Source organism: Grammomys surdaster, unplaced genomic scaffold (assembly GCF_004785775.1).
Source record: "Grammomys surdaster isolate TR1022 unplaced genomic scaffold, NIH_TR_1.0 141, whole genome shotgun sequence".
Lineage (NCBI taxonomy): Eukaryota > Metazoa > Chordata > Mammalia > Rodentia > Muridae > Grammomys > Grammomys surdaster.
In genome coordinates, this window is record NW_021604599.1 from 4,752,843 (window position 1) to 4,770,061 (window position 17,219).

General features: G+C 37.3%; 1 protein-coding gene across 1 annotated transcript in view; it reads left to right on the top strand.

Moving 5' to 3' along the window:
- The window catches only part of Rfx3 (regulatory factor X3), a 142,919-nt gene that overhangs the window by 23,819 nt on the left and 101,881 nt on the right, over positions 1-17,219 (top strand). The window contains exon 2 of the mRNA XM_028764064.1: positions 2,991-3,088. Coding sequence (XP_028619897.1) covers positions 2,991-3,088 — 98 coding nt within the window. The remainder of the gene's footprint in view (positions 1-2,990; positions 3,089-17,219) is intronic.

A 17,219-nucleotide genomic window follows, 5' to 3' on the forward strand; every position in this document is an offset into this window, starting at 1 on the left:
TACATATACATATACATATACATATACATATACATATACATATACATGTTATATCTAGCCACCTTTGAAGAGAGACAGATAGATTATTACTTGGAGCAAATAATATAAAGGAAGGGAAAAATCTAGTTTTATATTTGAATAAATAATCTTCAATATTTAATACAGTGTTTGAAATAAAAATAACTACCATAAACCAGTAAGAAAGGACTCCAACACATAGGAAATTGTAAAATATATTAATAAGCAGATTACAATATTAAATTTAGGGAAAAACAATGCATATAGGTTTTGTAAGTTTGATAATAAAAGTAATGAGAGAATTTTCATTTTAAAAATTACCTTATTCTAGAATTATAAAAACTATCAAATATATTATATTGATAACTGGTGTTTTCTTAAGAAAACAGGCATATACTTATATATATATCATGAAAATCCATAGACACAAATGTATGTAAAATCTACAAGAAAATGTACTCTCTGAAAACATGTACAACATTATTTAAATAATGAGGAATTTAAAAACAGAAGAAGCAAACCCTTAAAGATTATGAGGAATGGAAGTATTTATAATACTAGAAGAACCAAATAACAGTGGTATGTCTTTTACTAATAAGTTATCTGGGACATCTAAGAGAATGAAAATGTATGCTGTAGACATTTTCCCTTCCATGTTTACATGTCCTCTGATCCTGGTATCATGATAGTTTTATTTATGCGGACATTTCTAGGAGACTGTTTGACAGACAGCAGACATTCTGCTGGTTAGATTTTTATAGAAATCTCTTAATAAGAAAATGACAGAAAATATTAGCTACCACAAGCTCACAACTTTTATTAACATTTTTTTCTAGAAAGTAGCCTTTGATGATTACTAGAATTCTCAGGAAGATAAATAAGTCGTTAGCCTAAAGAATCTTGTTAAAGCTGCCCAACCCTTTAGACCAAACTTGATATTGCAGATAGCTTCATTATAAGCCAAAGGACGGGTGCAATAGGAAGCTCTCAGCTTCTCAAAATGGAACTTCTTCCATCTCTAGGTTTCTAAGTGATTTTTAATCCTGTGTGTGTGTGTAGGGGTTGGGGTGGGAATATGAGTGCATGGGAGCAGGTGCCCTTGGAGGCCTGAGGCACTTAATCGTCCGTAGCTGGAGTTATAGGTGAGTGTGAGTGCTCGAGATAGACTCTGGGAACCCATGTGTCATCAGTGGAACAATATGCCGTCTCTCTATTTTAATCACCAATTTATATGACATGTTAAAACACATAGCAGAAAATTTAGTGATGCTGTTCACCGAGTCTAGAATGCCAGAAAGCCTTTTAAGTAAAGGACCCATCTTTCTCCTCTAGAGGAGAAGAGGCAAAAAAGAATGGGAAACTTTGATTAATTAAGGTGTGAGGTGCCTTGTTGTACTGTGGGAAACGTGTTAGTGTCTTTATTTGAACAGACACATATTGCAAAGGTCACTGGAATGATGAACTTCAGATGATATGATGGAGTTGTTACTGCTTTAAAGAATTTTGATCTCTTGGGACTAGAGAAAGGGATCAGTGGTTAACATGCACTCTGCCTTGTGGCGGATCTGAGTTTGATCCCTATCACCTGTAGAGGAAGGCTTACAACTATAACTCCAGTTTGGAGTTTAAAGTAGTATTCTGGCTTCGTGAACACCTTCACATAGGCATGCATGTATATAATTATTAGAAATAAATCTTTGAAATAATTTTCATTTCTTAGAAATAACAAACTGTGGTCCATGAGGTGGCTCAGTGGGAAAGGGTTCTTACTATTAAGCCTGATAACCTGAGTGTGTTTCTAGAATGCACATGGTGGAAGTATAATGTTTTCCAAGATCCATATGCCTTTCCTCCATAAATAAAGAAAACAGCATATGTAAAGGGAAAACAATCCTAGAATTGCTTTTACTAATCCTGTGTGTGTGTGTGCGCGCGCGCATGTGTGGTGGAGGGTTGGGCAGGGAGTAAAAAGAAAAGGAATGGCGATAGTTATTTAAAAAATGAGTGCATGAAAATTAAGGTAATTTTAAACATTTGAGTGTTTAAATTTTTGTATTAGATTTTTGTTGTAATGTTTTATTTTTTGAGATTATAATACAATTATATCATTTCTTAACTTCTGTATGTTCCCTACAACCCCTTCTATGTAACTTGCCCTTGCTGTTTTTCAAATTTATGACCTCTTTTTCTTTAATTGATTTTGACTATGTATACATGTGAATGTATTCCTAAATGTATAAAATGCAACCTGCTGAGTCCATAGAATGTTCCTTTTCTATATATATTTTAGGGCTAAAGAGATCATCAATTTCCTATCCAATACCAAATGCTCAGCCACAAGAAAAAAAATAAATATACAAGTAACATTATATGGACTGAGATGATGGTTTTTAATTAAAAATAAACTTAGCTTTAGTTTAAAAATTAAAATGGCGTAGAATTTCATAAGCCATCAAAATCAGTGAGAAACTTTCAGAACATTAAACATGTGTATGTTTATGTATGTGTGCACACTGAGAAGAAAATTACAGCATTATTTGTGTATGTCCTATAGTTGATCTAGACAAAGTTTCTTAACCTGAAAGTACTGTAAACCTAAGAGATTTTAATGCTAGCCATCTCCTGTTGGTCAGTATTCTGGAGAAATATTTGAAATAGATCTTATGTGGTGTACTCTTCCTATTCCTACCACTTACCATGGACCTAATGCAATGTAGGCTTTTAAGATCTACCTCTCGCCATAGGTCTAATGTGGTGTACCCTTTGTGTCTTCTGCTCACCATGGATCTAATGTGGTGTACCCTTTGTGTCTTCTGCTCACCATGGATCTAATGTGGTGTACCCTTTGTGTCTTCTGCTCACCATGGATCTAATGTGGTGTACCCTTTGTATCTTCCCTTTGCCGTGGCTCTAATGATGTGTACCCTTTCTATGTATCCCACTTAACCAAGGTTCTCATGTTTGTTTTTCAGGTGCAGCAGGTACAGACAGTTCAGCAGGTCCAACATGTCTACCCAGCTCAGGTGCAGTATGTGGAAGGAAGTGATACAGTCTATACCAATGGAGCAATGTAAGTTGGATGCTGACATCTGATTGCTTCCCCCAACTAAGAGAAATACTGTACTTTCTAGTACAGCCTCTAGTCCTGGGATTGTTGGAATGATTTCTGACACTTACTTTATTTTTGTTTTAATGTGACAGAGTTATTTAAATTAAGCTGATATTTAGAGGTTTATCTATGTTTATTAATAAAAATATCTGTATTTTCTTCTCACTTAGCCTTCCCAGAATATTTTAAATTATTCAAACTGGTGTGCTTTAACAATTTTTCCTAAATTGAGAAAAACTTGTATTTCTTGTTAATGATGTCCATGTTTTAATAATGTCTTAACATCTGTGATTTTTAAATGTTAAGCTGGCTACATATGAGGTTTGTATTTATCTGTAAATTTGTATAAAATCATATATAGACTTCCACACAGTTTAATCTATATAAAAGGGATGATCTTCCACAAATCTTATTTCCCTACTCAAGTCAACCTTCCCAACTGCCTTGTATCCTTAGCATCAACAATAGTAGCACTTTGCATATTTATTGGTTTTTTGCAGCCACTGTATTGAAAGTTACTGTATTATTATAAATGAAGAAACTAAAAAGTGCTCCAGGTTGTCAGAAGTGATACAGACTGGATTTTTGTTAGTCGACAGTTTCTGACTGTACCAAAGTAAATTTAGGTCTCTCTGTGTGTTACTCTAGCCCTCTGGTTTCCATGCCCTGTGCATCCCTAGAGTGTATGTCCTCCTGCAGTGTCCTGAGCATCCCAGCAGTAATTGCACTCCTCATGGCCTTGTAGTTTGGGGCGTATACTTCACTGCAGTATGGCTGCTCCTCAAGATAACTCTTCTGTCTTCGCTTCTTTCCATTGGTGCTTCCATTGATGCCAGTGATACCAGCCTTTGAGTTCTCAGAGTGCCTAGATTTTACCCACTGCAGTAACTGTAAGAAGACAAGCATATGTAATGGAGTCCATTTGAAGTTACTCATCATATTATTATGACTAAAGGCTTAGATTTGGTTTAAATATGTATTAGTATTATATTCTGAACTTTCTATTATTCATTTATGGAGGTGGGATATACTCTAATCAAATTCATTGTCAGAGGATTTCAGGATATATTTAATGTTCCTGACCTGAGGTCTGGAACATGATAGTGGGAAATGTAAAGAAAGCTTCTCTTTTGTCTCGTTCTTTTTGTTTTGTAAATTAGAATACAAAGTTGGTCTCATTGTGGCATTTCAAACATAATTTGTTTTTGTCAAAGTTCCCAATTCTTTTCCCCATGATGCCCTCCTTGTATCTTTCCATATGTGGTAGCCCTTTGCTCTTTTCTTAGCACATGTATCTGCATTGCGTCTCACACAGTTTTCTTTCCTATCCCCTTCCTAGTTTTATGGTTCTGTGTATACTCCCACACCCATATGAATATGAAGCAGGGGCTGAAGAGAGGGCTTAGCAGTTAAGAGTAATGGCTCCTTCCCAGAGGATCTGGATTTGATTCTCAGAAACCATGTGTCAGAGCCCATGTGACAGCCCATAATCATCTATAACTTGTATCACAAAGGAATGGCCTTTTCTGGCCTTGGCAGTCACTAGGTATGCAAAAATACATGGAACCAAGACATTCATATGCAGAAAAATCAATTAAAAATAAAGCTTAGGATCTGCATAAGAGAGAGCATGTGCAATATTTTTCTTTCCAAGGCTATGTTACTTTAGTTGATATAATAGTGTCCAGATTTACCCATTTTCCTATAAGTTTTATAGCACACTATTCTTTATGGCTGAATAAAATCCTGTTATGTATATTTACCATATTTCAATGGGCTATATAGACTAATTCCATTTACTTGCTGTTAGAAAAAGGAAATGCTAAGATTTGTGTGCATGTAATTCTTTATATATTCTACAAAGTGGCAGGTGTTTTCCACCAATCTGTAGGCTATCCATTCTGCTGAGAGTCTCTTGGCTTTCCAAGAGGTCTTTTTTTTTCTTTTCTTGGATATTTTATTTATTTACATTTCAAATGTTATCCCCTTGCTTGGTTTCCCATCCTGAAACCTGTTATCATATCCCTCTTCCCCCTGCTTCTGTGAGGGTGATTCCCCCACCCCCCAACCCCTCTCTCCTGCCTCCTTGCCCCGGCATTCCCCTACACTGGGGCATTGAGCCTTCCCAGGACTAAGGACCTCTCCTTCCATTGATGTCCAACAAGGCCTCCTCTGCTAAGTACTCTTGGGTTGGTGGTTAAGTCCCTGAGAGCTCTGGGGTGTCTAGTTGGTTAATATTGTTGTTCTTTCTATTGGGTTCCAAACCCCTTCAGCTCCTTCAATCCTTTTTCTCACTCCTCCATTGGGGACCGCATGCTCAGTCCAACAGTTGGCTGAGAGCATCTGCCTCTATATTTGTCAGGCTTTGGAAGAGTCTCTCAGGAGACAGCTATATCAGGCTCCTGTCAGCAAGCACTTCATGGCATCCACAATAGTGTCTGAGTTTGGTGTCTGTATATGAGGTAGATCCCGGGGGTAGGGGACAGTCTCTGGATGGCCTTTCCTTCAGTCTCTGCTCCACACTTTTTCTCCGCATTTCCTCCCGTGAGTATTTTGTCCCCCCTTCTAAGAAGGACTGAAGAAGCATCCAAACTTTGATCTTCCTTCTTGAGCTTCATGTGGTCTGTGAATTGTATCTTGGGTATTCTGAGCTTTTGGGCTAGTATCCACTTATCAGTGAGTGCATACCATATGTGTTCTATTGTGATTGGGTTACCTCACTCAGGATGATATTTTCTAGTTGCATCCATTTGCCTAAGAATTTTATGAAGTCATTGTTTTTAATAGCTGAATAGTAATTCATTGTGTAAATGTACCACATTTTCTGTATCCATTCCTCTGTTGAAGGACATCTGGGTTCTTTCCAGCTTCTGGCTATTATAAATAAGGCTGTTTTGAACGTAGTGGAGCATATGTCCTTGTTATATGTTTGAGCATCTTTTGGGTATATGCCCAGGGTATAGTTGGGTCCTCAGGTAGTACTATGTTCAATTTTCTGAGGAACCGCCAGACTGATTTCCAGAGTGGTTGTACCAGCTTGCAATCCCACCAACAATGGAAGAATGTTCCTCTTTCTCCATATCCTCGCTAGCATTTGCTGTCACTTGAGGTTTTTTTCTTAGTCATTCTTACTGGTATGTCGTCGAATCTCAGGGTTGTTTTGATTTGCATTTCCCTGATGACTAAGGATGTTCTCAAAAACCAAATCCAAGAACACATCAAAATAACCATCCATCATGATCGAATATGCTTTATCTCAGGGATGCAGGGATGGTTTAATATAAGGAAATCCATCAACATAATCCAGTATTTAAACACATTCAAAGAAAAAAACCCACATGATCATCTCATTAGATGCTGAGACAGCATTTGACAAAATTCAACACTCCTTCATGGTAAAAGTCTTGAAAAGTTGAGGAATTCAAGGCCCGTAGCTAAACATAGGAAAAGCTATATACAGCAAACCAGTAGCCAACATCAAACTAATTGGAGAAAAACTTGAAATAATCCCACTAAAATCAGGGACTAGATAAGGCTGCTCACTCTTTCCCTACCTATTCAATATAGTACTCGAAGTCCTAGCCAGAGTAATTAGACAACAAAAGGAGGTCAAAGGGATAGAAATTGGAAAGGAAGAAGTCAAAATATCACTATTTGCAGATGATATGATAGTATACTTAAGTGACCCCAAAACTTCCACAAGAGAACTCCTACAGCTGATAAAAAAACTTCAACAAAGTGACTAGATATAAAATTAAATCAGTAGCCTTCCTCTACTCACAGGATAAACAGGCTGAGAAAGAAATTAGGGAAATGACACCTTTCACAATACTCACAAATAATACAAAATACCTTGGTGTGACTCTAACCAGCAAGTGATAGACCTGTATGACAAGAACTACAAGTCTAAGAAACTGAAGAGGATCTCAGAAGATGGAAAGACCTCCCATGCTCATGGATTGGCACGATTAATATAATAAAAAGCAATCTACAGATTCAATACAATCCCCATCAAAATTCCAACTTAGTTCTTCATAGCATTAGAAAGAGCAATTTGCAATTATACAATTGTAAACAAGAGGTCTTTTCAATTCCATTTGTTGCTTTTGTTCAGGGTTATTTCCTGTGTTGTTGGAGTCATATTCAGATCCCATGTATCAGTTCATAGGGTTATGCTCTGTGCCTTGTTCAGGAATATTTTGCCTATAACTGTAATTTGAAATATTCCTTTTCAGCTGTTTCAGCATTTCAGCTACTGGATCAATGTCTTTTCTCTACCTATAGGCCAATATTTAATTCAGGAGAACAGATAAACTTTTAATTGCATTTTCTACAGGTAAATATCCAGTTTTGCCCCCACCATTTATTGAATGGGATATCTGTTTCTCCAGGTATGCTTTGGACAACATTGTTAAAGTAGGTGCTATAGCTATATGAGGTTTTCAATGGGCACTCTCTTGAGTTTGCTAGGTTGGCCTATTTGTCTGCCTGCTTCCCTCCCTCCCTCCCTCCTTCCCTCCCTCTGTCCCTCCTTCCTTCCTTCTTTCCTTGCTTCCTTTCTTTCCTTCCTTCTTTTTTGTCTATTAGTCTTTCTTTGTCACTATGGTTCTTTGTATAATTGCAAGTCAATTATTCTGATATTCTGACACCTTCTATACTTTACTCTCTGCTTAAAATATTTTGGCCAAACAGAAGAAACTCGAATGGCCGAGAAGCACCTAAAGAAATGCTCGGCATCCTTAGTCGTCAGGGAAATGCAAATCAAAACAACCCTGAGATTCCATCTCACACCAGTCAGAATGGCTAAGATTAAAAACTCAGGTGATAGTAGATGCTGGCAAGGGTGTGAAGAAAGAGGAACACTCCTCCATTGTTGGTGGGACTGCAAGATGGTGCAACCACTTTGGAAATCAGTGTGGTGGTTCCTCAGAAAATTGGACATAGCATTACCCGAGGATCCAGCTATACCACTCCTAGGCATATACCCAGAAGGTGCTCGAACATATAATAAGGACATATGCTCAACTATGTTCATAGCAGCCTTATTTATAATAGCCAGGAGCTGGAAAGAACCCAGATGTCCTTCAACTGAGGAATGGATTAAAAAAATGTGGTATATTTACACAATGGAGTATTACTCAGCTATTAAAAACAATGAATTTGAGAGGTTCCTAGGTAAATGGATGGAACTAGAAATTATCATACTGAGTGAGGTAAGCCAATCACAAAAGAACACACATGGTATTCACTCACTGATTATTGGATATTAGCCCAGAACCTTAAAATGCCCAAGATGCAACTCACAGGCCACATGAAGTCCATAAAGAAGGAAGACCAAGTGGGGGTGATTCGGTCCTTCTTAGAAGGAGCAACAAAATACTCAAGGGAGCAAATATGGAGACAAAGCGAGGGACAAAAACTGAAGGAGGGGCCGTCTGAAGACCTTTCCACCTGAGTATCCATCCCATGTGCAGTCACCAAAGGTAGATGCTGATGTGGAAGTCAGGAAGTGCATGCTGATAAGAGCCTGATATGGATGTCTCCTCAGAGGTCTTCAAGAGTCTGACATATTCAGAGGCAGATGCTCACAACTAGCCATTGAAGTGATCATGGGGTTCTCAATGGAGGAGTTAGAGTGAAGACTGAAGGAGCTGAAAGGATTTGTGGCCCCATGAGGAGAGCAACAATACCAACCAACCACAGCTCCCAGGGTCTAAACCACCAGCCTGGGAGCACTTATGGAGGGATCCAGGGCCTTAGCTGAATATATAAGAGTGGAGGGCCCTGCTGGGCACAGGTGGAAGATGAGATCCTTGACCTCATGAAGGCTGGACGCCCCAGGGGGTGGGAGTTTTGAGGGTGGGGAGGTGGGAGTGGGGGGGTAGATAGAGGTTACATCCACAAAGAAGAAGGAGGAGGTGTGAGGGGATTGGGGGTTCCTGGGTGGGTGGGGGATGGGGTAAGGGGACAACATATGAAATGTAAATAAAACATCCAATAAAAAAATAAAAAAAAAAAAAAAGAAATGTTCAACATCCTTGGTCATCAGGAAAATGTAAATCAAAATGATCCTGAAATTCCACCATACACCGGTCAGAATGGCTAAGATCAAAAACTCAAGTGACAGCAGATGCTGGCAAGGATGTGGAGAAAGAGAAACACTCCTCCATTGCTGGTGAGATTTCACACTTGAATAATCACTCTGGAAATCAATCTGGCGATTCCCCAGAAAATTGGAAATAGTTCTACCTGAAGATCCAGCTATACCACTCCCGGACATATACCCAAAAGACGCTGCATCATACCACAAGGATATATGCTGAAATTTTCTTAAATATATTAACTAACTTGATGAATTAAGGTTCTTTGTGATGAGTTAACTTATAAATAATTAATTTGTAATAAGAATGGTTACATAAAGTAGTCTTTTCTTATCGAAAAAAAAATATTTTGGCCTTTTTCGTTTTCATATAAATTTCAAGGCTTTTTTTTCTGACTTGTGTGAAGAATCTCTCGCAATTTGATGGTGATTGCACTAATCTTTGTCTTACTTTTGGTAATAGAGCCAGTTCTGCTTTAGGATGGATGATCTTTCCACCATCCAGTGTCTTCTTCAACCTCCTTTTTGAGTGTCTTAAAAACACATCGCAAAGCTTTTTCACCTTTGTTAGGTTTACTACAAGGTACTAACTTTTTGTTTTTATAAGCTATCCTAGTTGGGATATCTTTTTCAATTTTTCAACAAATTTGTTATTGATGTACAGAAAAGGTATTGCTGATTTAAAGTATATAACTCCAAATAAAAATTATTTATCAGATTCAACATGTTTCTTAATGATCTTCAATATTTTGTTGAAGTCTCTTGTAAGAATTTCTATTTTATCTGTAATTTTATTAATTTAGGTCATCTCTTTTTTGTTAGTTTGGTTAGGGGGTTGTCAATCTTATTACTAATCTTTCAGTGAATCATCTTTGTTTCATCTGTTCTGTGCTTCGTTCTTTAAGCCTCTATATTACTAATTTGTACCCCATCTAGTCTTTAGTTTTTCACATGTACTGAGTTTGGGTTGGCTCTTGATTTTCAGAATGATGACGTGTATCCCTGTGTTATTTGTTGGGGGGCTGCCTTTTTAGGTGATAAGTTAGAGATAAGAAACTGTCCTTTCGGGACTTCTGTTGCTGTGTCCAGTCGGTTTTGCCTGATACAGTTTTGTTTTATTTGATTCTAGGAATCTTTAAATATACTGATTTCTTTAGTTTCCTACTGTGCATCCAGAAGCATATTGTTCAGTCCCCAAGTGTTTGTTATCTCTGAGTTTTCTCTGAGGCTGATTTCTATCTAGCTTTACTCCACTGTTGTCTGATGAGATAGAGGAATGTGTTAAAACTTTCTTGTATTTAAGGCTTATATTATGGCCCCCAAATCTGGTCAGATTTAGAGAACATTGTACAAACTACTGACAAGAGCATGTGGTCCCTCTCTGTTGATTAGAATATTTGGTAGATATCTATAAAATCCTATTTGTTTATGGCATAATATAGCTCTGAAGTTTCTCTGCTATTATTTTTATTATAATACTTACATACATTTGCTAATTGAGTATCAAAGTTTCACACTGTTATTGTGTATGAGAACCTGCTTGCCCTGTTGTTGTTATACCTGTACTATTTGTTTTATGAAACTGAAGCTGTAAGATTGGACAGATAATTATTTATAGATGTTATCTTCTTGAAAAATTGTTCCTGTTATTAATAGTAATACTAGCTTTCTTTATCTCTTCTGACAATTTCTAGTTCAGAGTCTGTTTTTCCAGGTATGAGAGTCATTGTACCAGCTTCTCACAGCTTGCATTTACCTGCATCCTTTGGGTCTCTTTGCATGTTTTCCTAGCTACATGTGTTTCTTAGGCAGCAGATAGCCAAAATATTTTTAAAATTCAGGTTGTTTATAGTTGGTGAGTTAGGCTGTTTGCCATAAGTTTATTATTTTTAGGGACTGAGCTATTTCTAGTGATTTTGTGGCTGGTTTGATTTTTTTCTGGTTTTCTTCTTCCTCCTCTGTTAGTTTTAGACACTTGCTGGTCTGCTATGGTGGACGTGATTAACTCTTCTTGCTTTCCTTGGTTAATCGGTTCTTCTCATGGAATATAGTGTTTGCTGTGTTTTCATGAGTAACTGCTTTGGTTTTCATATTTTGCCCTAGTTTTTGTTTGTCATGTAATCATCTTATTTTTCCATTCTTGTCAGTGTTAAAATAACTTTGCTTGCTTTACTGACCTTGGTTGAAAATTACTTAAATCCAAAACTTGAGAGGTAGCTGGCTGGATAGATGGAGATAGATAGATAGGTAGATAATAGGTCGGTAAATAGGTAGGTAGATAAATATAAAAATCATTCTGTGCTTTTCTAATTTTAGGGGGTTTGATGCTACATGTGATATTATTCCCACACTTGTGTTTTGTCTATGATTGACATTTTATATGGATTTTGCTTTCTATTTTGAACATCTTCACTGAAGAGCTGTGGTATTGTCTTATCTGGTCCTGTTTACAGTTCTAAAGTCCTCTTAGTTGTAATGCCCCCACTCCTGTACTCTTACGGTTTCAGGAAATGTACTGTTATTTGATTGAATATATTGTCTGTACCTTTTGACTCCCTCTCAAATCCTTCTATCTCATGGATTTTTAGATTTGGCCTCTTTAGTGCTGTCAGACTTTTCATAAGCTTTGATCAGTCCCATTAATATTTAAAAATATGTTTTTGAATGTATTGTCACTTTGACTTAATGGTCTCTGAAATTCATTTTTATCTTTATTCTGTTCATGAAGCATTCTTTTTAAATATTGCATTAAAATTGATTGATATATATTTCCACTGCTTCTGTTTGGTTCTTCCTCAGTGTCTCAATTTCTTGGTTGATTTTTTTTTCCTCCATGTTTTTAAAATTTTAGTTCCAAGTTTCCAGCCATTTTAATCCACTGTGGTTTCTTGTCTGCATTCTGAATGGATTCCTGTATTTTGTTCATCTGTTTAACTGAGTGGCCTTTATGGCCATTGATTTTTTTTTATTTAATTCTTTCTCTGATATTTTAGCTACCTTAGTGTCTTTTTTGTAGTTCTGTGGAGTCGAGAGGTTGCGGGTGTGCTATGGTGAGTGGTCTCATTCTTTGTGTGCATTTCTCTGTTGTATTTTATGCATCTGTTGGGATGGATGTGTCTTCTTGATTTACTTTACTTTTCCTAATATTTTGTTTTGATTTGTTTTTTTGTGAGTCCTTCAGAAAGCTGGATAGAAGTGTTTATTGTAAACTGTAGTTTCTACTTTCATTTGGTTGTGGTAAGAAATGGCTGTGCTTCCCCAGAGCCTTACTGGCTCTGTTGACATTGCTTTCAGTAGGACACTCTAGTGTCCCTCATTAGATTCAGAAATAGCGGCATTGGGGAAAATGAAGTTTGTAGATTTTTTTAAATGCGGGACTGTCACTATTGCTGTGTAGGTAGATAACAAGTGATTGGGAAAGTATATAAGGGGTAGACTGTGAATGGGTAAAAATGTGTGTACATTGAACCATACAGGTAGAGTACCGTAGATCTGGAAGTAGAGAGAAGATGTTTGTAGTTCAAGAAAAGGAAAGGCCAAACTTTGAAGTCTTTTCTTTTTTGTAAGATAGTTTTTAGAACACAGCTCAGTAATTTTAAAATACTAATAAAAATTAAAATTATAGGAAAAATTGAGCAACCAAGAATTGAAAAATGATATAAAAATAAATAATAACATGAGAATAGCAGCTATTATGTATTGGGTTATTTTTCCTCATTATGATGATGTAATGTTTCCTCTCCCCTGTCATTTGTATTCGTTTCTACAGGTTGGGTAGGACAGAGAGTCTCAATAATTCAGACAGTGTGCCAATGCAGAAGAGAAGAATTTTGTGAGCTTACATTGCTTTCTTTCAGAATCCTTAGGCCACAGTCTGCTTACTCTGATCCTGTCTGCTCACAGGCAGCAGTAGTGAGTGCTGAGGCAGTGGCAGAACCCTGCTTAGAGGGGAGTTTAGGTGTATACAGTATGGGCCTTTGGTGTGGGCATCTTGGCAGAGTGGTGCACCCCTAGCCTTCTAATAGAAGTTTATTTATCCATTCACCCAGAATCAGCTTCTAATCCAGCATCTTACCTAGATTTCCATATGTTCTGTTTGTTCATTAGTTACTAAATCAGTCCACAATACCCCTGCCATGGAACACCCTAATTACCTGAAAGTAAACACATTTCCCCTGGCATTCTTCTTCTTTTTCCATCTCTCCGTACTTCTCACCTGTTTCAGGTACCACCTTTGATTACTGGAGGTACCATTATATTTCTGTGAATTGAATATATTTTTCATTGAAATATCACCTGGGCACATTCTTCTGCCTTTCCAGCTCCTCCCTACCCCATCCAGTCTACAGTGATCCTCCTCATAGAACAGCGTTTCACTCTGGCTTGGACCAGCTGCTCTTCCACAGTCAGCTTGCCTACCTCTATGCAAGGCAGCAGCACCCGTTGTTTTCCATCTAGTGTGTGATGAATGCCCTATAGTGATTTTTGATACTGAGAAGAAATGTCCCTGAACAGGTACTTGCTGCTTGATGGTTTTATTTGTATTTATTTATTAGATCATTGGCATTTATAAAATGTCAATAAGTTTCTGTTATTCTAGTGGATATTCAGCTCTCTTCATAGTTAATAGTGTAGCTGATGTTCACCATTTGTTAGGTAGGTTCAGAGCCTCTTGCACCTTGATTCTAACATTTAAACCAGTTTAAACTACTGTATGCCTTTATACCAAATGAGAAAGATGTTTCTCACTTGAACTGTATTCTGTGAGAAAATAAATATCTCTGTAGAAGCTGCTAGAAGCAGCTCTGCTGTTAGCTGTCATTGCTTCTGACAGTGAGTGCTGAGTGGCCACAGAAGCTAAGAGTGTGGGTTCATATCTTTTAGGTCTGTGTAACAGAAGCTAGGTGGCCAAGGAAAGGGGTACATAGGATAGATGTTAAGAGAGTCTGTCACAGTCATTCCTCATTCGTGCTGGTTTACAGTAGTTCAGGGGGTGTTGCTCTACAACTTACAGGGATGTGACTTTGAGCTAGAGTGGCAGATAGCCTCTCAGAAGCCCTTTATGAATCAATCAAGAACTTGGCCCAAAGATTAATTATTGCTGGTAAATGCTGTGCTTGCATTTTTCTGTCCTAAATTCTTTACATTGTCATCTACATTTCATATTGTGCTTTTGCATTTGTTAGTTTGTTTATATGTATGTGAGTATCAAGAACAAACAAAAGGGCACCTTGTGGGAATAGATTGTTTTCCTTTTACCATGTTGGTTTTTTGGGAATATCAGGCATAGCCTGTGACTGCTAAGCCATCTTCTTGGCCCCTTTGTTCTTTTTTTTTTTATACATTTAACCATCCCATGTAATAAATATGAGTTAAATGAATTTATACACTTGTAAAACTATAGAAAAATATCATTTCTAAAGTTGATTCTTTAAAATTGTAAGAACTGTTTAAGTGCAGAACTGATTCCAAAGAAACTGTCTAGTGCTAACACATATTTTCTGTGGCCACTAGTTCAGTTGATTAGATCATGGCTAATGAGGTCTAGGTCATGAGTTCACTTGCTACAAAGTCCAATTAGCTTTGATCTGTACTGTGTGGGCCTAGATTGCATCTCCAGTTCCAAGGATCATGTCACAATGAGCACTCTTGGTCATGCAAGAAGATGCGCCTTTTAAAACCCCTCATTACTAGCAAATATACATTTTGAATAGGAGTTCTGAAGTATCCCCTTTACACTCAACAAGGAAATGCCATTATGTTGTTATGAATTATATTCAGGTTTTTAGTGAGTAGATTACTATGAACATTTTGTCTCAGGCATCAAAACAATTATTTTTTTATCATAAGCCATTTGAATCTTTTCATAATTTTATACTGTTGCCATTAGACTGTATACAGTTTGTATATCACATGCCCATCTGAGGTCATTTTTATTCTTTTTATTCAATAGACTTCCATATGTGTTAGGAAAGTATGATCTCCATTCTTCTGTTGTGTCACGCTGGATTAATAGGCAGTTAATATTTGATCTCTGACTTAGACCTCAGAGTCCTACTTCTGTCTGATAATAACCACATTTTGCTAATGATACTCCTAGAGGAGAGGGACTCTGATTGTTATCATGAACTTTCAAGCACCCAGTATGTGACCCTTCAACCTGTACACTCTTAGGAAGTCTGGTCTCTAAGCCCGTGTTACCAGCATTCTCATTTCATGTAGACATAATGCACAGGGTCTCACTCAGGAGGTGATGACAGCACTCACAGATGCGTGTAATCACTTATGAGATGTGTAATCATCATAATTTGCTGAAGCTAAAGTGTTTACCTGGTTCTTGCTGTGAATATTGACAATTACTGCTAGCATAACAGGCTTAACAGTGTGGGTTAGCAAGTAGCCATGGATTTCAGTTGAACAATTGAGACTACTTTACTGTGCTGGGTGTTGACACAGAATCATTGCTTTTGACTCAAGGGAAAGGGTAATAATTCCATCCATTCTTCAGCTTATTTTATTCATGTTCTGGAGGAACCTAAGCTGTATCTCCCAAAGGTATTTCCCCCAAATCTAGGCCATAGTTATTTCTTTGTGAAAATTCTTAAAACTTATAATTTCTAGTCATTTGTGTTACTATGATTGAACTAGCCAAGGGTTCTCTCATACCACAAGCAGAAAGTTCTTTTGCAGTCACAATCTTGGTTAGTAAGAAATTAGATCTTTAAAATAAAAGTATTTTTCTGCTTTGTTCCTTCCTCTTTTGACTTCTACCCTCCCCCACAATTGTGCACCATACTTTTCAGAGTGGAAAGAATATGGTAATCTAAACTATGGCAAAATTAAGAAGTCTGTTTTATAATGACTTTTTTCTAAGTAAGCCATAAATGAAAATTGTCTATTGTTTAGAGGTAATCGGGTTTTAAGATGTAAAGGCTTCTGTTTGAATAGCTGTGAAGTCTGTGAATCGACTCTGTCTCAATTCTTCTTGGTTGAGATTGTACATTTGTCATCAATTAAAGGAAAACATTTCCCAAACCATCTTCTACAATGTACGAGTCCCTTGAAAGCATACTGTGCTTACACAAATGGAGAAAAACTTGTAACGATCTTCATGAAGATCATAAATTCCTAATAGATCTATTGAGGTTTTAAAAGTCCTTTATTTAGGAGAGAAGAATGTCAGTACGTAGGAAAGGAACTCAGTATTTCCAAAACTTTTACACAGTATACTTTGGAAGATGACTCTTGACATTTGTAATTTATTCAAAATCCCTAAGCGTGCGAACAAAATGGGACTCAATTTTCTAAGCATTACCTCTTGAAACTCCCATGGTTAGTACATTTTCTGAAGACCCCCACTTACCTTTCCGATCTACTTCAAATGATTAATAAGAAACCACTCTAAGTTATTCTTTTCCTCCTTAAGTAACACAGCCAAATTTCAGAATTTTTGGGTGAAATTAGGTTTTATCATCTTTAAAATCCTCTTTCCTTAGAAGAAATGAGTACATGGAATTTCTGTAACTAAGGGGAGAAGATGCTTTCTTCATTTGTGCTTCTACCGATGCATAATCTAAGATGTGCAAGAGCTGTGTGGACATCCACTTCCTATTTAGAGCTCACCAGCTCACTGCTTCCATAGGAAACCTTCCTGGAGGGAGAAATGGCCTTGTATGAGAAGAGCTTGGATGTCTCTTCACAATTAGAGAAAGGCCTCTGGTGTTAGCTACATAAAAACTCCCATCTCTCCAAAGACAAAAGACATTCAGATATAGCTGCTTAAAATGTCAGAGTTGGAAAGATTGAGATCATTGCTTCCCATCCATTTTACAGACAAATAAACTGAAGCTCAGCTGGTTGGAAGCCATGTGTCTCCCCAGCAATGTGCAGTGGTTTTCAGTGATCTACACATACTGAAGGTTTTTGAATGCTGATTTTTTTCTCCTCTCCTCTCCTCTCCTCTCCTCTCCTCTCCTCTCCTCTCCTCTCCTC